Source organism: Somniosus microcephalus, chromosome 22, assembly GCF_052327205.1.
Source record: "Somniosus microcephalus isolate GS21.2 chromosome 22, FLI_Smic_1.0, whole genome shotgun sequence".
In the NCBI taxonomy this organism is placed as follows: Eukaryota; Metazoa; Chordata; class Chondrichthyes; order Squaliformes; family Somniosidae; genus Somniosus; species Somniosus microcephalus.
Genome location: NC_141008.1, coordinates 72,565,511 through 72,587,469, shown reverse-complemented (window position 1 = coordinate 72,587,469; position 21,959 = coordinate 72,565,511). Strand labels below are relative to the sequence as shown.

The window sequence follows — 21,959 nt, the reverse complement described above, 5'->3', positions numbered from 1 at the left end:
AAACCAAACTGCTTGTCTCTGTCACATGACCTCTGCTGGTCAGGCAAAAGTAATCAATACATGCAAACATGCTGGTAAGGCATCATAATCAAACAGGCAAATAACATCACTATTTGCTGATATCATTACATCTCCCTTTCTTAAAACAAAAGTATTTTACTTTTAACTAACAACATGTTTTCTTTGTATTAATCTGCATTTTAACGGTAACACTTAATGAACTTACATTATCATTATCATGATCAAGGTTTTTTAACCTTGCTTTGTGTGTTCACATGAAATATGTAACTACACTAGAACTTGAAGAAAGAATAAGATAACATTACTTCCTTCTATAACAATAGTCCTTAAATTTGCTCAATGAGTCTTTCAGGAGGCTTCACGTGTCTTGAGGATTTTCTGATTGATTGTCCTTGAATCTGAGTTGTTGCCTCAGATGATGGTTTCTCAGCTGTGTGATCAGGTTGTTCAACAGTATCAGCCTTCTGACTTGCTGTGGCTGGTCCCATGAGAAGATCTCGACGATTTCTTCTCAGAACAGCACCCTCATCTACCTGAATGGTGTATGATCTTGGTTGAACTTCACTCAGGACAGTTCCCTTCTGAGTCCATGAGTTTGTTTTGTCTTTGAACCTTACTTGGTCACCAGTGTGGAGTTCAGGTAGGTTTTGTGTTCCTCTGTCATAGTAGTACTTTTGCTTTTCTTTCTGTTGTTCTTTGAACTTCCTCACTTTCTCCCCCTCTTTTGTTTTCAGGAGGTTCTCCGGGATGGGTAGGTTTGACGGTAGCATACGTCCCATAAGGAGTTGGGCTGGTGACATACCACACTCGAGCGGCGTTGTGCGGTATACAAGCATGCACTGGTAGAAGTCAGTTCCACTGTCTTTTGCCTTGTATATCAGTCTTTTCACTGTCTGGACCGATTTTTCCACTAGTCCATTGGACTGTGGATAGTGAGGACTTGACGTTGTGTGGACAAAGTCCCACTCTTTGGCAAAGTGTCGGAAACTTGCATTGTAAAACTGGGGTCCGTTGTCTGTGAAGACCTCGCTTGCCACGCCATGTCTGGAGAATATGGCTTTCATACATGTTATCACAGCATCTGCAGTGGTGGTGTACAGTCTACAAACCTCTGGATACAGGGAGTAATAGTCTGTGACTACAAGATAGTCCTTCCCTTGACATACGAATAGGTCAGCGCCTACCTTCTGGTAAGGTCTGTCTGGCGCTGGGTGTGGCTTTAGTGGTTCTACCAGATTGCTTGCTCGATATTTCAGGCATATTGTGCAGTTTGACACCTCATTTGTCACATCTTGGTTGATTCGTGGCCAGTACATCACCTCTCGTGCTCTTTTCTTACACTTTTCGATTCCCAGATGTCCTCCATGGATCCTTTTTAGCATCTCTCTTCTCAGACTCTTTGGGGTAACTATTTTACTTCCTTTGTAGATGATGTCTTCGACCACTGATAGTTCCGCCCTGCAGTTCCAGTACTCTGCCATGTCAGGTGAGCAGTCTTGCTTCATGTTGGGCCATCCATCCAAGATGCTTTTCCTCAGTCGTCTCATTGTTTCATCTTTGTTTGTCTCAGTCTTTATGAGCTCCATTTTTGCATCTGCTATGGGCAGCGCACTTAGAACATAAGAACATAAGAACATAAGAAATAGGAGCAGGAGTAGGCCAATCGGCCCCTCGAGCCTGCTCCACCATTCAGTAAGATCATGGCTGATCTGATCCTAACCTCAAATCTTCTATCACTCTGCATCCACCCGAACCCATGTGATCTCCCGGGAGAGGCGAAAAACCAGATAAAGACCCAATGGCCAATTTGGGAGAAAAAAATCTGGGAAATTCCTCTCCGACCCATCTAGGCGATCGAAATTCTTCCAGGAGATCACTCTGTCCCTATATTTTCTACAGTACTTACCTTCTGTAAAGGCGATCTCCACCCCAGCCAGGAACAGGAATAAAACCATCTCCTGAAATCTAACAGAATTAGAACACAGTAGGAGCAGAACAAGGCTACACGGCCCCTGGGCCCACTCCACTACCCACAGGGCCATGACCATTCCGAACCCAGACTCATGTCCAATTTCCTGCCTGCTCCCCGTAACCCTTAATTCCCTTTACTTCTAGGAAACTATCTATTTCTGTTTTAAATTTATTTAATGATGTAGCTTCCACAGCTTTCTGGGGCAGCAAATTCCACAAACCTACCACCCTCTGAGTGAAGAAGTTTCTCCTCATCTCAGTTTTGAATGAGCAGCCCCTTATTTTAAGATTATGCCCCCTAGTTCTAGTTTCACCCATCATTGGGAACATCCTCACCGCATCCACCCGATCAAGCCCCTTCACAATCTTATATGTTTCAATAAGATCGCCTCTCATTCTTCTGAACTCCAATGAGTAGAGTCCCAATCTACTCAACCTCTCCTCATATGACCACCCCCTCATCCCCGGGATTAACCGAGTGAACCTTCTTTGTACTGACTCGAGAGCAAGTATGTCTTTTCTTAAGTATGGACACCAAAACTGTATGCAGTATTCCAGGTGCGGCCTCACCAATACCTTGTACAACTGCAGCAATACCTCCCTGTTTTTATATTCCAACCCCCTAGCAATAAAAGCCAACATTCCATTGGCCTTCTTGATCACTTGCTGCACCTGCATGCTAACTTTTTGAGTTTCGTGCACCAGGACCCCCAGATCCCTTTGTACTACAGTACTTTCCAGTTTCTTGCCATTAAGATAATAACTTGCTCTATGATTTTTCCTGCCAAAGTGCATAACCTCACACTTTCCAGTATTGTATTCCATCTGCCAAATCTCTGCCCACTTACTTAGCCTGTCATGTGATCATGTCCACATAGGCGTTCACTTTTTCATCCATTGTGGTGTTTGCGGGCTCACTTGGGTCAACAGCTCTGGACAACGTGTCTGCTGTATACATCAGCTTACCCGGTGTGTACGCAACATTCAGTGTATAGCGTTGCAGCCTGATCATCATTCTTTGCATTCTAAGCGGACAGCTATTTAGTGGCTTTTGGAACAATGCAATCAAGGGCTTATGGTCAGTCTCTACACTGATTGCTTGTCCTGCCACAAACTGGTGAAATCTTTCACAGGCGTATGTGATGCTGAGCAGCTCCTTTTCTATTTGAGCGTCTGTCATTGAGCGCGATGCATATGCAATAGGTTGCCAGTAGTCATATTTTTGCAGAAGAACGGCACCGAGCCCACTCTGTGATGCATCTGATGATATCTTGATGGGTCTCGCTGGGTCATAAAATCTCAGAACTGGTTCCTCTGTGAGCAGTTTCTTTAGATCGCTCCATGACTTCTCATGCTCATGATTCCATTCCCATTCTATGTTCTTTTCAGTTAGTCTTCTCAGTGGCGCCATCTTTTCTGAGAGGTTGGATATGAATTTCCCCATGTAATTGATCATTCCATTAAACCTCTGCACGTCCTTTTTGCATTGTGGCTTTGGCATATTCTCAATGGCGGACACCTTTCTGGGATCTGGTCTGATGCCCTCACTGCTAAGGATATCTCCCACGAATGTCAGTTCTGTCACCCCGAGCTGGCATTTCTCTCTATTCAGCTTCAGGTTTGTTTTCCTTGTTGCTTCCAGCACTTTTTTCAGTCTCTCGTCATGCTCAGTTCTCATGGTTCCCCATACTATGATGTCATCCATTGATGTATCAACTCCCTCCAGGTGCTCATAGGTCATATGGATAGTTTTGTGATACACTTCAGGAGCTGAGGCAATGCCAAATGGTAACCTTAGGAATCTGCATCTGCCAAATGGACTGTTGAACGTGCACAGTCTTGAACTTGCTTCATCCAATTTCATCTGCCAAAATCCTGATGATGCATCTAACTTGCTGAAATACTTTGCATTTGCAAACTGTGCCATGATTTCACAGAAACACAGAAATCACAGAAACCCCACAGTGCAGATAGAGGCCATTTCGGCCCATCGAGCCTGCACCGACACATATCCCACCCTATCCCCGTAACCCCACGTATTTAATCCCCCTAACACTAAGGGTCAATTTATCATAGCCAATCAACCTAACCCGCACATTTCCTCACGTGTAGGAAGCTTGAAGTGCTCTCTCTTTATTGCTCTGTTTAGATCTCTTGGATCCAGGCAAATTCTGAGCTTTCCATTCTTTTTGTCCACTACGACGAGGGAACTCACCCACTCAGTTGGCTCATCTATCTTCCGAATCATGTTCAGGCTCTCCATCCTGTCCAACTCTGCCTTCAGTTGCTTTTGAAGAGCAAACGGAACTTTTCTGCATGGATGTATGACCGGTGTCATACTTTTATCTACTCTGATCGTGTGTTCTCCTGGAATGCAGCCTAGACCCTTAAATAGGTCGTTGTACTCTTTCATGAGTTCATCACAGACTGTCTCTCCTTCACTTTCCACAACGAGGACTCTCTTTACCAGGTTCAGTCTCTCACAGGCTTTTAAACCTAGTATGACTTGCACATCCTTTGGCACCACGATTAATGCTAACGTGTGCTCTCTGCCCTTGTGTGTCACTTTGACAATGCATCTTCCTTTCACTGGTATTTCAGTACCTGAGTATCCTGTCACTTTCAATTTTATTCCATGTATCTTTGGTTTGGGTCTAATTTTCTTAAAATCAGTCTCTGATATCACATTAACTTGTGCTCCAGTATCCAATTTAAATGGAATATGTATGTCATTCACTTTTAGTGTCAACATCCAGTCTCTTTTTTCTTTTTTGTTTTCAGACACAACATCCACATTGAACTCCTCTATCTCGCTTTCATCTACTGTATGGACCTTGCTTTGTTGCGCTTGGTTCTTACAGCAACGGGCATAATGGTTGTTTTTGTTGCAACTATTGCATGTTTTACCATATGCTGGACACTTTTTTGGTGGATGCTGTGTACCGCATCGACTACATGTCTTTCGATTGTCCCTTTCATTTTCGTTCACTGGCCACGCCTCTTTTTCCACATTGGCGCTCTTTTTGTTAAACGGTTTATGTCCGTTCATTCTCACTGCATCCACGTTGCAGCTATTGTCACTGAACAGCTCCTTTGCTTGCGACTTCACAGTCTCTGTAGCCCTACACAGTGCTATGGCTTTTCCCAGGTCTAGATCTTGCTCTCTTAGCAGTCTTTCCCTTAGACCATTATTCGGAATACCACACACCAGTCTGTCTTTTATCAGCGAGTCTGTCAGTCCCCCAAATTCACACGATTTGCTTCTGTTTCTCAGTTCAGTCACATACTGATCAATAGTATCACCCATTTTCTGTACACATGTGAAAAATCTGCGCCTCTCAAACGTCACGTTACGTTTAGGTGTGCAGTAGGCCTCAAACTGTTCCATTATTTTATCTAACTTCATTTTGTCTCCATCAGCAGCGAATGTGAAGTTATTATACACCTCCAGCGCTTCATCACCCACGACATGTAAGAACAGTGACGCTTTCATTTTTATCACCTTTCTCGTCAGCTCCGATTGCTGATAAATACAACCCCAAACGTTGTTTGAACCTCCTCCAATTTTCAGCCACATTACCTGTCAACTGAAGCATCGCTGGTGGGTGTAAACCTTCCATTTTTTTACTTCGTTAGCTATTCTCCAATGGTAAGCAACGATGTTCTCTTTTGGCTTGCTAATTTGTGGAGAGCTGATTTAACTTCAGATATTTTTCTCTTCATCTCTTTCAATCACTTCTGACACCATGTATTGATTTCTTTGTGGGTTCAATGACGAGACATTTATGAAAGAGAATGGCCTAGAAATTCAGTTGGCTGCGCCAGCCGTTAGCGCCTTAGGAGGAGCAGATCTCGAGCGCTAGGCGCTTAGCGCCCGGGCGCAGCGCGATCTGCGCCTCGCCCCAACTTCAGTAGACATTTAGCGCCGGCGCAAAGTCTTTGCGCGCGTTCATCTGCGCGCGCAGATCATGACGTCATATCGTCGTGCAACGCCCTTTGTGCGCCCGGAACCGGAACTTCACTCGCGCCGCCCCATTGTGCGCCGGGCGGCCCTAACGACTGTTGAGTGGAACGGTACACAGCCGAGGCGGGCCGCGGGGAGCGCAAATTAATGGGCACTTACCCTGCACTATAAAGGGCAGCCATTTTGCAGCATTCACTCTTGCGCAATGGATTTTTGGAGAAAGACCAAGGAAGAGAGCTTACTGCTTTGGCCCAACACTAGGACAGGTATTTTTGGCTTCAGGCCAGAGCTTTGCAATTCTTTTTGCCTTCATTGAGATCTCAGTGTTTGCCAGCATATTATGGGGGCTGCATTGGGTGCCAACGCTGAGTTTCAGCATTATGTCGGAAGGGCTTACAGACGCCGTGAGAGAGTGGCAGCCCTGGCTAGACGCAGAGGGGGCAACAGGCATCGCCAAGGGAGGCCTTACCCACCCAGGGTATACCGCCAGCAGTTCTCCTATCTCAACATGTCTGCTGTGCAGTGTGTTAGGAGGCTGCGATTCAGAAGGGAGGTGGTTGCAGAGATCTGCCAGCTGCTTCACAGAGATCTGCATCCACAGCTGAGGCGCAGGACGTCTCTGTCGGTGGCAGTGAAGGTGACGGTGGCTCTCAACTTCTATGCCACCGGCTCCTTCCAATCCGCTGCTGGGGACATCGCTAACATCTCCCAGTTCGCCGTGCATTGCTGCATCCACCAGGTGACCAATGCCCTTTTCAGAAGGAGACGTCAATTCATCTCCTTCCCCATGACCCTGGACAAGCAGCAGCAGCGTGCAGTGGGATTTGCAAGAATAGCGGGCTTCCCCATGGTGCAGGGCGCCATTGACTGCACGCATGTGGCTTTGCGGGCACCTCTGGAGCATGCCGAGGATTACCGCAACTGGAAGGGCTACCATTCCCTCAACGTACAGCTGGTGTGTGACCACAGGCAGCGCATCCTAGCTGTCAATGCCCGCTTTCCAGGCAGCAGCCACGATGCCTTTATCCTGCGACAGAGAACTGTGGCTGACATGTTCCAGGCACAGCCTCACCCAAGAGGATGGCTTATCGGGGACAAAGGCTATCCTTTGTGTACCTGGCTCATGACCCCGCTCCGCGCGCCCAGGACCCCTGCTGAAGAGGCATACAACGAGAGCCATCAAGTGACCAGGAACCTCATCGAACAAACAATTGGCGTCCTGAAGCAACGGTTCCACTGTCTGGATCGCTCCGGGGGAGCCCTCCAGTATTCGCAGGAGCGAGTCTCCCAATTCGTCGTCGTTTCCTGCATGCTGCACAACCTGGTTATCCGCAGGACTCAGGCACTGCCACCTCACGTTGGACCACCACCTCAGGAGGAGGAGCAGGAGGAGCAGGAGGAGGAGGAGGACGAGGAGTACCAGCCCAGGAGGGAGGCAGAAGGTCCAAGGGCCGCCCGTCGGCGGCTTATTGAACGTCACTTCTAGGCCCCCTGTCAGGGAATGGCTTGTGCGAATGAAAGAACATGATTGCAGCCGCTCCGCAAGCCCTCAGCCGGTTAAGGCAACAAACACTTCAAAGATCAAACATGGACAATGTGAATAAATAAAATGGTTTATTGTACAAACTCAGGGCCCTTCCCACATGAAAACCAAAAGCACACGAAACCCCCAAAAAACACTCACACACATGACTCACTCCCACAACCTGGGGAGGATTAACAAAAGATGTAAACAAAAATGGCCTTCATCCTCGGCCTTCACAAAACACCCATTCCAAAAAACCAAACATTTGGACACACCCTCTACTTTGTGGCCCGCGAGGGCGATGCCTTCTGCAAACTTTGGCGGCCCCTGCACGCCCTGCTGCTCCTCCTCAAAGTGAGGCCAGTGGCTGCTGCAAGGCTGGGGGAAGGCTCCTAAGGGGCACATGTCGTGATGGCAGATGCCCTTGGGGGTCGGCCTAGGCGAGGTCTGGCCCTCGAGGGGCCGGCTGGTGAATGCTGTAGCTGTGGCTGGGCAGCATCAGTCGCTGCAGCAGCTCGTGGCAGCTCCACTGGGGGAGTGGCAGTGGCGGCTGGAGGAATGGGGGCAAGCTGGCGGATGGCAGGCGCTCGCTGGTCACCTGAGACACTGGCACTCGCCCGGGCCAGCACTGCAGCATGCGCAGCAATCTGCCGAGGGACAGACCGCTGTGCTGCTGCAGCGCGGCGGGTGCCCTGGCGATGCCTGGCTGACACAGCGAGTGTGGCAGCAGTGAGTGCCCGTGTTGCCCTGTTCTGTGACCGCATCAGAGCAGCCAGTGACTGCACGGCACCACTGATCACCTGGCCAGTCGCTGCCTGAGCTGCCCCGAATTCCGCCCGACTCGCTGCCTGATCTGCCCCGAATTCCGCCAAACTGGTGGCCTGTGAGGCCCCGAATTCAGTCACACTCCGAGACAGGGACTCGATGGCCTCAGGCATCCGTGCCACTACCCCCATGAGCTCCGTGTGCCGGCGCTCCGAGTCCGCGGACAAGTCCTCGAGGAGGCGCAGCTCCTCGGTGTTGACCGTCTCCGGACTGGAGGCCGGACTCTCCCTCTGGGGAGAAGGCCGCCGAGCTGGCCGACCCTTCCTGCATTGCTGGATGCCGCTGGGCCCAGCAATTGGACTCCCCTCCGACCCTTCCCCCCTCTGGGGAGAAGGCCGCTGAGCTTCCACCCCCCTCCCGCGTTTCTGCAGGCCGCTGGTCCCAGGAGCTACACTCCCCTCCGACACTTCCCCCACGCTCCCCTCCAGGGAAGACGTGTCCCCTACATTGGCATGGCTTGCCGCAGCTGAGGGTTCCCCTGAAGGGCCGCCTTCCTCTTGCTCCTCCTCCTCCTCCTCTTCTGAGGGGCTGTCACTGGCAACTTCAGGGACCACCTCCTCACCATCTGAAAGCAGGAAGGCACAAGAGTAGCTTTAGAGTGAGGAGAGGGCGTCAGCGAGGGATGCATGAGTGGTGGCATTCAGCGCATTGGTCGGACAGTGGCAAAGGATGTAGATCTGATGCGCAAGTGGGATGAGAGAGGTCCAAAAGGTGATGTCCTTACCATTGTTGCCCAGAACAGGGTCGGCATCTCCAGATGCAACGGGGCCAATCACCCGGGCACCCATGATGCGCTCCACGCGCTGTTGCAGCTTGGTGAGCTGCTGGATCTGGGGTCCGCCTCCCCCGGTCTCAGTCCGGCTCCTCTTATTATTGGCCAGCTTGGCCTGCAAAAGAAAGGACGGCCTCTAAGTACAGTGTGTAGCCCTGATCTTGTGTGCACTGCCTCCCATGGTGGAATAGCCTGGCCAGTGTGTAGCCCTGATCTTGTGTGCACTGCCTCCCATGGTCGAATAGCCTGGCCAGTGTGTTAAGTGCACAATGTGCAATTGATGTTCATGACTGTCCCATAGCTGCTGCATGAGGGCTGGCCATTAGGGCTTTCAGGTCCCTTTGCCCATAATGTGAGGTGCACATGCAAGGATGAGGAGGACACTGGTAAGGGTACTCACCCTGACAATCCTGGCGAGGTCATTTAGCTTTTTGCAGCATTGTAGACCGCTCCTGGGGTCCTCACTGTTGGATGTCACCCTGGTGGCGACATGCCTCCAGGCTTTCCGGTAGACGCGGACCGCCGGCTTCCTCCCATTGTCCGGAAACAAAATATGGCGACTCTTCTCCACAGCGTCAACCAGCACCCTCAGATCATGCTCTGAGAAGCGCTGCGCTCGTTCACGGGCCTTCTCCATCCTTTCAGGCGCTATTTGGGTCCAGCAGCAGTGTTCAGGCCTAGCTGGAGTGCTGCAGTGTCCAGGGCATGGCAGCAGACCAACTCGACCCTTCCCCCTTAAGAGCTGGCCGGCGCCAGGGTGTCTGCTGTCAATCAAGAAATGGCTGCACCTGCGCTGCGCCCGGCCTCAGCGGTATCGCTCAGCACCGCCGGCTTAGCGCCTAAAGAGAGCCGTGCATCGCCAGTTTTAGCACTCGAGCAAACTCTTAGGACGAAGCTAATGAAAATCGGCGAGGTGGCCTCGAATTTGCGCCGGGCGCAAACTTTAGCGGCCGCCCGACTTTACCGCCCCAAAAGTGGCTATAATGAATTTCTAGGCCAATGTCTTTTAATCTAAAGTCTGTTCAACTCTTTTTAACAGCATTTACAGGAGACATCATGCTAGTGATGCATCTAGAACAAAACTGAAACTAAACCAAACTGCTTGTCTCTGTCACATGACCTCTGCTGGTCAGGCATAAGTAATCAATACATGCAAACATGCTGGTAAGGCATCATAATCAAACAGGCAAATAACATCACTATTTGCTGATATCATTACATCTGCTAACAAACATGTGGCTCGATTATGCATTTGTGTGCCAATGGTCTGGCCTCCCATACCACCCATGTAATATTTGTATGTTATATCTCTCTGAAAGATGAGGAATGTTTCATGTTATCACTAACAATATACAAATCATGTTTGGCGGCAATGTTATACCAATATACCGTCCCATGGAGTAGTGGGATGTGGAATCATAGTAGCAATTCCCCATTCCTTGATTTCCGGAGTGCTGGAGGAATTAAGCAGCTGCAAAGCCCAAAAGCAACAGTAGTGTAGGCCAGGAACATAAGAACATAAGAAATAGGAGCAGGAGTCGGCCATTTGGCCCCTCGAGCCTGCTCCGCCATTTAATGAGATCATGGCTGATCTGATCTTGGGCTCAGCTCCATTTCCCTGCCCGCTCCCCATAACCCATAACCCAGGAAGCAGGCCATTTGCTTCTCATCTTTACCAGACGGGTGTATAGAGGAAAATAACATTTTAAAATGGAGCAGAATTATGTGGTTAAACATGCTGAAGAGATGATAAGAGATGAATCGAGTATTTAAATAGTCAAATATTTAGTGACCTCTTCTGGAGCTAACTCCCAACAGCACATTGCAGATGGGCTGCTGTGCCTGATGGAACAGCTCTCGGACATTAACATCCAAAGCTTCAAGCAGATTAGGTTAATTATTCATTTTTCCAAAAATATTGCAGACCAGTAATGCATCTGCTTTATCATCCCAGCCAGGTGATCTTGAGCTCCAAGTTCTAGGACGGCCTGTCATTCAGGTATGACTTGGCCCTTTTGGTTGTTAAAGTTCAGGCCCACTGTGTGACACTCCATATTGAGATATAGACAGCTTTCTTTGTTGTAAATGCACCTTGTATGGGTGATCAGAATGACATTGATGGTAATCATGGAGCGGCCCTGAAAACCAGACTGCCCTTCAACCAGGCAGTGGCACTGTGGTCATCAATATGGAACTTGTGTGCAACATGAAAAAATAGGAATGGAAATGCAATTTTCAAAGTCCTTTGTTTTACAAAATTTTGAGACATCTTTCATATTGTAATGTTTCTCTTCTGTTGAGTGTCTTTTTATTGTATTTTACCCGTGAAAATGCATCACTTGGCTATTGTTAAAAAGATTAAAATTGGGACAATTGTTTCTTCCCCCCCCCCCCCGCCTCCCCCCACCAACAACAGCACACAGGTCTCTATCCAACGGTAGCGAAGAGCCTGCGTAGGATTATAGAAGGAAAGGATCCAACGGACTGGCACGTTCACACCTGTGGTCTCGCCAATATGTTTGCGTATCACAGCCTGGGATATGATGATCTGGATGAATTGCAGAAAGAACCTCAGCCACTCATCTTTGTTATTGAACTGTTAAAGGTTAAACCTGTTCTATTTATTCTTACCTCTTAATGGCAATTGAACTCAAGTAGTGAAGTTAGTCCTTTTTTCCACTAAACGCCTTCCTTATTCCTATTGTCAATGCTCAAAGTTGTGATTTATTTAATCGCTTCTGATAAAAAGGATGGGTGAATGATGCTCATTCCTGTGTAATGCCAGCTCTTTCTAAGACATCAACCAGAAAGATGTCAAGTCCAATCTTTATAGCGATATCTGAGAAGGACTGGACTGTGAGAGAGAGAGAGAGTCATCTCATCTCCTCTCTGGTCTGGATCTCAACCCAGGTCTTAAAGCTTAAAAGAAAGTTAGTGTACTATCCATTCCTTCATTATATCTATGATATTAATTTTAGTGTAAGGTACTAGGTAACATTTGATAAACAAACAGCAGGACAAAAAAAATACCGTCATAACAGTCTTCATTTAATAGGGAATATGACTTAATGTGATTCTGACAATAAAACAAGTTTCTTTGTGACCAGTCACATCTGCCAGACAGCAAGAACAAATATTTTGTTTTGGTCATCTTTAAGTTCAGTAAAGCCTAAATCTCAGGAGATCACAAAAACCAGCATCAATGTAACAGCATATTATGACTAGACAATCACCAGGAATTGAATGTATACTCACCGCTAGACATCCAGATCCATCTATTACCCCATTAGACCATCAGGGATTAAAGACACACCTCTCTATTTGAAGACATGGGACTGTCTACGGTTCAGATGCATTCTATGTCACAAGACCACCAAGTATCAGACACTCCCCACTACGACTTTTTAAGAGATCAGAATCAGATGTATCTGCCACCACTGGGCTTCCAGAGATTAGACACATACCACTAACCATGGATCTGCTACATACTCCATCAGTAGATCTTTAAAAATAGTTAAGATGCATGCATTACCACTTAATCACCAACGTTTAGAACAACACACCAAATGTGCAATTACGCTGCCAGGGGTCAAAAACTCTCCACCGCATCTATAGGTAGCAAACACAGATTTAAAAAACTTAAATTACAAAGACATCTAACTTTGATACTGTGATTCCCACAATATGCAATAACCACTGTAAGATGATGATAGACTGCTGAGGTAAAAATTTAATTGATGCTAATACATTTTGAACAGTGAAAGTGGCCTCTCACACGCGCTGAAGGGATATTTTGTCTCTCCAAGTGCATGTGACATCATTTACCTAAAAGTGGCATGGACCTTCAAACCACCATCACGTATTAAATATGTAGATAATATTTTGGCATTGAAAATAAATCACAACCTTTGTCTACTCACTTCATTCAACCAGCAGCTTTAGGAAAACTTTTACAAGTAACTCCTGAAGTTTAAAAAGAGAGAGCTGTGCTCTTTTATTTCCTCTCCATCCTGATTTATAATCATCCATTTGTTACTTCTCCCAATGTTGCAGAATCTTTTAAACGGCCCCACATAGTTGGAGTAAATACTGGTAGGTCTCCTTTGGCGTTACTCACATTAATTCAAAGACTTATCAGCATTGGGATGTAATTTTTTGGAATTGTTTATTTTGTTCAAACCTTATTTTGGCACTTGTTGGGTCAATGTTCTTGACCTTTGCCCTGGAGAATGGCCCTTACCCAACCAGAGTAAAAGGGGACAGAGACCGGCTACACTGGATCTCTGCCCCCTTCACCTTGCCCTGGGATTTCAGGGGCTTCCTGGGAAGAGGCAGAGCTGGGACTGCACCTGCAATAGCTGCAAGCCTGATGATGCCATGGAAATGAGGTGGAGGTGGGGGGGGGCTCATTCTTACCACTTCAATTTCCTCTTTTGCCATTGGCTGGGCACCCATTTCAAGGAACAATTGAAGAAGATGGTGTTGGGCTTGTGCTGATGACCCTCTCAGATCGGTGGGGGTGGTGGGGGCGGGGGTGGTGAAGAGAGCCATGAAGGGTCCTGGCAGCAAGGCTGGAAGTTAAGTGGCCATTTTTCTGAGCAGGTAAGCATTGATTTTTACGCCTGGAGGCGGCTATTGAGGAACAACGGCAAGAAGGACCAAAGGCTGGTGACCAGGCATTGGACTCCAATGGAGCTATACTCCATTTTGTTCCCCTGTTTTCTGGCTCTAGGCCCTGCATGTTAACGGTCTGAGACACCAAAGTCAGATGCAGCATAATCTGGACAGGCGCAGCAGAGTTTGGATGTACTGCGACTGTCCAGTGGTGGGGCAGAGCCAGGGCCAAGATAATCACCTCTCTCATTTTCAGTTACTTAGAAAAAATTGGCAGGTGAAAACATTTTTTAAAGTATTTTTGGTGATTCAATTGGTTCGTCAACAAACTATGGTGGTCAAAATTTGGCAAAGGAAATGTGAACAATAGCAATTTATAACCCAAAGAGTGCCGAAATGGAGACAGGAAATGCATGCAATTTAACATTTTTAATAAGAGAATAGATATTACAACTGCAATACCCATATGCTTTTTTTCACTATTTGAATCAATAACAAAAATATTTGGGGTCTGCTCTCTTTGGAAATAACTAAGGATGTATAGTTTTAATTGTGAAAAATAATGCATTTTTAAAACATTTAGATTGAGTCACCAAGCGCTTACAAACGAGAAACCTGGGCCATGAACGATGACGAGAAACTTAAAGCTGTGCCTCTACTCCATGGCACGGGAAACAAACTCTTCAAACTTGGCAGGTATCCAGAGGCATTGGCAAAATATCGTGAGGGATTTATCTGCTTGAAGAACCTACAAGTAAAGGTATCTAAGATTCAGAAACTGAAAACATTAAAAGAGGGACAGATTTTTGCAAGATAAGGGAGTGAAGGGTTATGGGGAGCGGGCTGGGAAGTGGCTTTGAGCCCAAGATCAGCCATGATCTTATTGAATGGCGGAGCAGGCTCGAGGGGCCGAGTGGCCTATTCCTGCTCCTATTTCTTATGTTCTTATGTTCTCATGCTCAGGACTGCATTGAACAACTGAATTAGTCACAATTTACATATCGCTCTGCCCATATCTATTGATTCCTGGATATTATTGGTTAAATCTTGAGTGCTGATGCCATTATTGGGTATCGGCTTGCAGTTACTGAGCTAGACAACGTTAGAAAGGGGAGTTATCGATTGAGATAGTCATTAACCTAAGGGTGCTTATTTATGAACTCTACAGGTTCCTGAGAGCAACGCTCAAACAACCTCAGTGCCTCACTCACCTGATTTATGTTGTGAACACTCTCCCCGTGGGACCAGTCTACCCCCGTAGGTCTGCTGGGGGCTAACTTGGGCACTGATACCCACTGTCATGACACAGTTGCATGGTGGGTCATAAGGCACGTCGAGCAGGTGGAGCTGGAATTGATGCAGCTTCAGTTCTGTGTGTCTGCTTGCTATAATGAAACTGTTTTGTGTCATGACACAAATATGCAGATGTACAAAATGGACTCCACACGATTAGCAGGCCAAAACAGGAGGCGCCAAATTCAATAGCAGATCGCAAGTCCCATGATTTTTAAAATTAATTCTTGGGATGTGGGCATCGCTGACAAGGCCAGCATTTATTGCCCATCTCTAGTTGCCCTTGAGAGTGTAGTGATGGACCTTCTTCTTGATCCGTGCGGTGAAGATACTCCCACAATGCTGCTAGGTAGAGAATTCCAGGATTTTGACCCAGTGGCAATGAAGGAACAGTGCGATATATGTCCAAGTCAGGATGGTGTGTGACTTGGTGCTGATGCTGTTCCCATGCACCTTGCCCTTCTAGGTGGCGGTGGTTGTGGATTTTGGAGGTGTTGTTGGCCAAGCTAGGCTTGATCTCTCGACTAGTCAAGTCCAGTTACCAAGAGTGCAAGGACTTTGGAAGCACCAAAAAAAACACACACACGAAGAGTTAATCTTAACAATTCTAAAATACAGGGTTGTGCCATTCGGAATTTCTGTATTTCAAGCCAAGTGGATATAGTAATGTAGTGGGTATGGTAATGTAGCAGGTATGGTAATGTAGTGGGTATGGTAATGTAGCGGGTATGGTAATGTAGTGGGTAGGGTAATGTAGCGGGTACGGTAATGTAACGGGTACGGTAATGTAGCGGGTACGGTAATGTAGCGGGTACGGTAATGTAGCGGGTACGGTGATGTAGCGGGTATGGTAATGTAGCGGGTATGGTAATGTAACGGGTATGGTAATGTAGCGGGTATGATAATGCAGCGGGTATGATAATGTAGCGGGTATGGTAATGTAGCGGTTATGGTAATGCAGCGGGTATGGTAATGCAGTGGGTATGGTAATGTAGCGGGTATGATAATGCAGTGGGTATGATAATGTAGCGGGTATGATAATGCAGTGGGTATGGTAATGCAGTGGGTATGGTAATGTAGCGGGTATGATAATGCAGTGGGTATGGTAATGTAGCGGGTATGGTAATGTAGCGGGTATGATAATGCAGTGGGTGTGATAATGTAGCGGGTATGGCAATGTAGCGGGTATGATAATGCAGTGGGTATGATAATGTAGCGGGTATGGTAATGTAGCGGGTATGGTAATGTAGCGGGTATGGTAATGTAGCGGGTATGGTAATGTAGCGGGTATGGTAATGTAGCGGGTATGATAATGCAGCGGGTATGATAATGCAGTGGGTATGATAATGTAGCAGTTATGGTAATGTAGCGGGTATGATAATGCAGTGGGTATGATAATGTAGCGGGTATGATAATGCAGTGGGTATGGTAATGTAGTGGGTATGGTAATGTAGCGGGTATGGTAATGTAGCGGGTATGATAATGCAGTGGCTATGGTAATTTAGTGAGTATGTTACTGGACTAGCAGCCAAGAGATTGTTAATTTAAATCCCACCATGGCAAGTTGTGAAATTTAATTTAATAATTCTTGCAAATTGCGGGCTAGCACTAGAAAAAGTGACTATGGAAGATGCCACCCCTACTCAGTCTGGCCTACATATGACTAGAGTCTGCACTAAATGGTTGATTCTTAATGTCCTCTAAGCCGGTCAAGCAAGCCATTCAGTTGCACAAACAATTGCAAAGGCCCACCGCTGCTTTACAAGGGAAACTAGGGATGGGTAATAAATGTAACTTTTCAATGTCACCTACGTACTGAGGATATAAAATAAGTTTTACAAATAGCAGTCAATTTAAAGTTGGCAATAGGAATGACAATCTGCTGTCATTTTTATATATAACAAATCTTTTTAATGGTTTTATGATTGAGGTTTTTAATGGAAATTGCTTTTAATATAAACATAGAAACATGGAAACATAGAAGATAGGAGCAGGAGTAGGCCATTCGGCCCCTCGAGCCTGCTCCGCCATTCAATGAGATCATGGCTGACCATCCAAATTCAGTACACTGTCCCTGCTTTCTCGCCATATCCCTTGATCCCTTTAGCCTTAAGAAATATATCCAACTCCTTCTTGAATATATTTAATGAATTGGCCTCTACTGCCTTCTGTGGTAGAGAATTCCACAGGTTCACCACTCTCTGGGTGAAGAAATTCCTCCTCATCTCAGTCCTAAATGGCTTACCCCTTATCCTTAGACTGTGACCCCTGGTTCTGGACTCCCCCGCCATCGGGAACATCCTTCCAGCATCTAGTCTGTCCAGTCCTGTTAGAATTTTATAAGTTTCGGTGAGATCCCCTCTCATTCTTCTAAACTCCAGCGAGTACAAGCCCAATCGACCCAATCTTTCCTCATACGTCATTCCTGCCATCCCAGGTATCAGCCTGGTGAATCTTTGCTGCACTCCCTCCATGGCAAGAACATCCTTCCTCAGATACGGCGACCAAAACTGCACACAATATAATTAAATATTAACAGCGATTATGTGTTTAACCATGAAATAGCTCCTTTAAATAGCTTTGTTTTAAATAGTTAAAGGGGTTATTTTTGGCATTTCTGATTTTACGATCACTCACTTGATACCACTTAAGAAACACTTGGAACATCCTCTTTTACACATTTCTCCCTAGTCACAATGTAAATGGTATCTTAAGTACATTTGAATAGACAGCTACAGTGCAGTAGAACTCAGCTGCCATGTTACTGTATGTATGACCCCATAAAAGTTATATTGCAGTATTCAAAGACTTAAAAGTGTTACATGCTTGAAGTGCCTTAACCACTGGCCTGATGCTGAATTGTAAACTGCATAAATATTGCGCATCAATTGCTGTGTTACATATTTTAAGGATCAATGAGTAACCCATCAGACAAAGAAGGGAAAATTTTACCTTTGGTTTAAGCGGTTACTGTGGCTCCCTCCTGGCTAACTTCAGCTCCGGTAACCTTTGTTGTCTGTTTTTTTATTGGCTGTAGGTCAGACCACTAGAGGGAGTGCCAAATGAGACATTTCATGTGGGTCAGGAAAAAAAGTTATCTCCCCTCAATTTGAATCATGTTTCCTGGTAGCCAAATATGTTACAATATTGTTGGTAGTCATGGAGAGGTCCACAGCCCAGAGTATTCCACTATACTACAACCCCCAACCCCCCAACCACCTGCCTCCTTATATGTTTTGATAATTTAGAGATCATATTATAAACTGCATCACAATGTACGTACAATTATTTTACAGTACATTATACATGTGTACCAAACCTCTCAGTGCTTACTTGAATTGAAAATGTTAAAGAATAAATAATAAGCTCTGTATTTTATACTCCCAAACAATCATTAGAGAACCCCATGATATAAAGTGTCAAGGAGCCTTTAGGGAAGAGTGACCATAATATGATAGAATTTTATATTGAGTTTGAAAGTGATTTAGTTAAAACCGAAACTAAGGTCTCAAATCTAAACAAAGCAAACTATGTAGGTATGAGGGGCGAGTTGGCTAAGGTAGATTGGGAAACTACATTAAAAGGTATGAAGGTAGAGAAGCAATGGTGAGCATTTAAAGAATTAATACATAATTTACAACAGATATACACATTCCATTAATGCACAAAAACCCCACAGGAAAAGTGGTCCAACCGTGGCTAACAAGAGAAGTTAAAGATAGTATTAGATCAAAGGAAGAGGCTTATAATGTTGCCAAAAAGAGTAATAAGCCTGAGGATTGGGAGGATTTTAGAATTCAGCAAAGGAGGACTAAGAAATTGATAAAGAAAGGGAAAATAGAATATGAGAGTAAACTAGCGAGAGACATAAAAACAGACTGTAAAAGCTTCTATAGGTATGTAAAAAGGAAAAGATTAGCAAAAGTAAATGTGGGTCCCTTACAGGATGAAATAGGAGAAATTATAATGGGGAATGAGGAAATGGCAGCGAAATTAAACAAATCTGTGTCTGTCTTCACGGAAGAAGATGCAAAAAACTTCCCGGAAATAGTGGAGAACCAAGGGTTTAGCAAGAATGAGGAACTGAGAGAAATTAGTATTAGTAAAAAAATAATACTGGAGAAATTAATGGGACTGAAAGCCGATAAATCCCCATGACCTGATGGCCTACATCCTAGGGTTTTCAAAGAGGTGGCTATAGAGATAGTGGATGCATTGGTTGTCATCTTCCAAAATTCCACAGATTCTAGAATGGTTCCCGCAGATTGGAAGGTAACAAATGTAACCCCAATATTTAAGAAAGGAGGGAAAGAGAAAACGGGGAACTTAGAAAATAATAATAGGATTGGGCAGAGTCAACATGGATTTGTGAAAGGAAAAGCGTGTTTGGCAAATCTGTTAGAGTTTTTTGAGGTTATAACTAGCAGAATAGATAAGGGGGAACCAGTGGATGTGGTGTATTTGGATTTTCAGAAGGCATTTGATAAGGTGCCACACAAGAGGTTAGTAAACAAAATTAGGGTTCATGGGATTGGGAATAAACTAGAATGGATTGAGGATTGGTTAACGGACAGAAATCAGAGAGTAGAAATAAACAGGTCATTTTCGGGTTGGCAGGGTTTAACTAGTGGGGTACTGCAATGATCAGTGCTTGGGCCTCAGCTATTTATAATCTACATCAATGATTTGGATGAGGGGACCAAATGTAATATATCCAAGTTTGCTGATGATACAAAGTTGTGTGGAATGTAAGTTGTGAGGAGGATGCAAAGAGGCTTCAAGGGGATATAGACAGGCTAAGTGAGAGGACAAGAACATGGCAAATGGAATATAATGTGGAGAAATGTGAAGTTATCCACTTTGGTAGGAAAAATAGAAAAGCAGAGTATTTTTTAAATTTTGAGAGATTGGGAAATGTTGGTGTTCAGAGGGACCTGGGTGTCCTTGTACACAAATCACTGAAAGTTAACATGCAGGTACAGCAAGCAATTAGGAAAGCAAATGGTATGTTGGGCTTTATTGCAAGAGGATTTGAGTACAAGAATAAAGACATCTTACTGCAATTATATAGGGCCCTGGTGAGACCACACCTGGAGTATTGTGTACAGTTTTGGTCTCCTTACCTAAGGAAGGATATACTTGCCATAGAGGGAGTGCAACGAAGGTTCACCAGACTGATTCCTGGGATGGGGGGCTTGTCCTATGAGGAGAGATTGAGTAGACTAGGCCTATATTCTCTAGAGTTTAGAAGAATGAGAGGTGATCACATTGAAACATACAAAATCCTTACAGGGCTTGACAGGGTAGATGCAGCGAGGATGTTTCCCCTGGCTGGGGAGTCTAGAACCAGGCGTCACAGTCTCAGAATAAGGGGTCGGCCATTTAGGACTGAGATGAGGAGAAATTTCTTCACTCATAGGGTGGTGAATCTTTTCTCTACCCCAGAGGGCTGTGGAGGCTCAGACATTGAGTATATTTAAGACAGAGATTGATAGACTTTTGAATATTAAGGGAATCAAGGGATATGGGGATAGTGCAGGAAAGTGGAGATGAGGTAGAAGATCCGCCATGATCTTATTGAATGGCAGAGCAGGCTCGAGGGGCTCCTATTTCTTATGTTCTTATGTTTTTACTCTAAACAAGATATTGGAAAATAACCTCTATATTTAATGTTAGCACAAACCCTGGGAGATTCAATGGCTCAAACTGGAGAAGATGATTGTCACATTAGTTCTGAACTACTGCCAATGTCTTTTGAAGATGGAAGAATATTACGAGGTGCTGCAGCAAACAACAGACATCCTCAACAACCACCCAGGTATAGGCAAATCACCCAGATAAGGTACAGAAATTCATTATTCAGCTTTGCAAAAATAAAGATATAGAACACTTAAAACTTTACAAAGGTGCAATTTATAAAAGCACACCAAACATTTCTTCCATTGCATTACATTATTCCCTAATTTCACGTGCAAGTGTCTGTGTTCCCTGGAAGTTCGAGGAGAGTCCTATACCAAGGGTGGGATTGGGATTGGAGCCTCATTGTCAAGAACCAAATTTTACAATCTCTCAAGACTGAGCTCAGTTCCAAAGATACACACAATTCTCATAATTCCATGTTATTGTGCATGTAGGCTAATTATAGGAACAGGAGGAGGCCATTCAGCCCCTTGAGCCTGTTCTGCCATTCAATTAGATCATGGCTGATCTGTATCTTAACTCCATCTACCCGCCTTGGTAATGTAACCATTAATACCCTGGCCTAACAAAAATCTATCAATCTCAGTTTTGAAAATTTCAATTGACCTAGTCACCACAGCTTTTTGGGAAGAGAGTTTCAGATTTCCACTACTCTTTGTGTAATGAAGTGCTTCCTGACACCATCCCTGATTTTCATATCATACATTTATTTATGATAACAGGGATTTGTCTCAGAAAGTACGTTAAAACATCAATCTATATAATTAAAAGTTTTGGCGCAGATAAGATTATAGGAATGTGTGATTGTAGTGTCCCTTCGACCAATCAGATCCCAGGACCAGAGTCCACTGCACTTTTAAGCAATCAAATCTCAGAACTTTGACCAATGAGATCCTGGTGACTACTATCCCTTCAACCAATCAGATCGCAGATGTTTATAGTATTATTTATGATTTGACGAATCACAAAAACACCAATCAGATTCTACCACAGCAACATTTTTTATGGCATGCAACTGCCATCACATTTCCTTCCTGGCCCTGAATCCTCTGCCAACTAGAAGGGCAAGAGCAGTGCCATCAGGGGAACACTATCATCTCCAAGTTCCCCACCAATTTAAATCCAATTAATTAAAGGGGATACTAGCATCTAAAATCGGGCAGAGGGTGTCCATAACTAACAATAAAAAATTTAATTAATTACATAGAATGGAGCAGGTGATGTGTTACTGTTGCGAGATGTGGGAGCCGGTGGACCCCATTGAGGCTCACAGT

At 45.2% G+C, this 21,959-nt stretch overlaps 1 protein-coding gene across 2 annotated transcripts in view; it reads left to right on the top strand.

Moving 5' to 3' along the window:
- The window catches only part of aipl1 (aryl hydrocarbon receptor interacting protein-like 1), a 36,216-nt gene that overhangs the window by 2,432 nt on the left and 11,825 nt on the right, over window positions 1-21,959 (top strand). The window contains exons 3-5 of one of the 2 annotated variants that reach the window (XM_085965032.1): window positions 11,495-11,683; window positions 14,276-14,452; window positions 20,662-20,803. In XM_085965032.1, coding sequence (XP_085821158.1) covers window positions 11,495-11,683; window positions 14,276-14,452; window positions 20,662-20,803 — 508 coding nt within the window. Of the gene's footprint in view, window positions 1-11,494; window positions 11,684-14,275; window positions 14,453-20,661; window positions 20,828-21,959 lie in introns of both variants that reach the window. The other variant, XM_085965033.1, reaches the window with a different exon arrangement.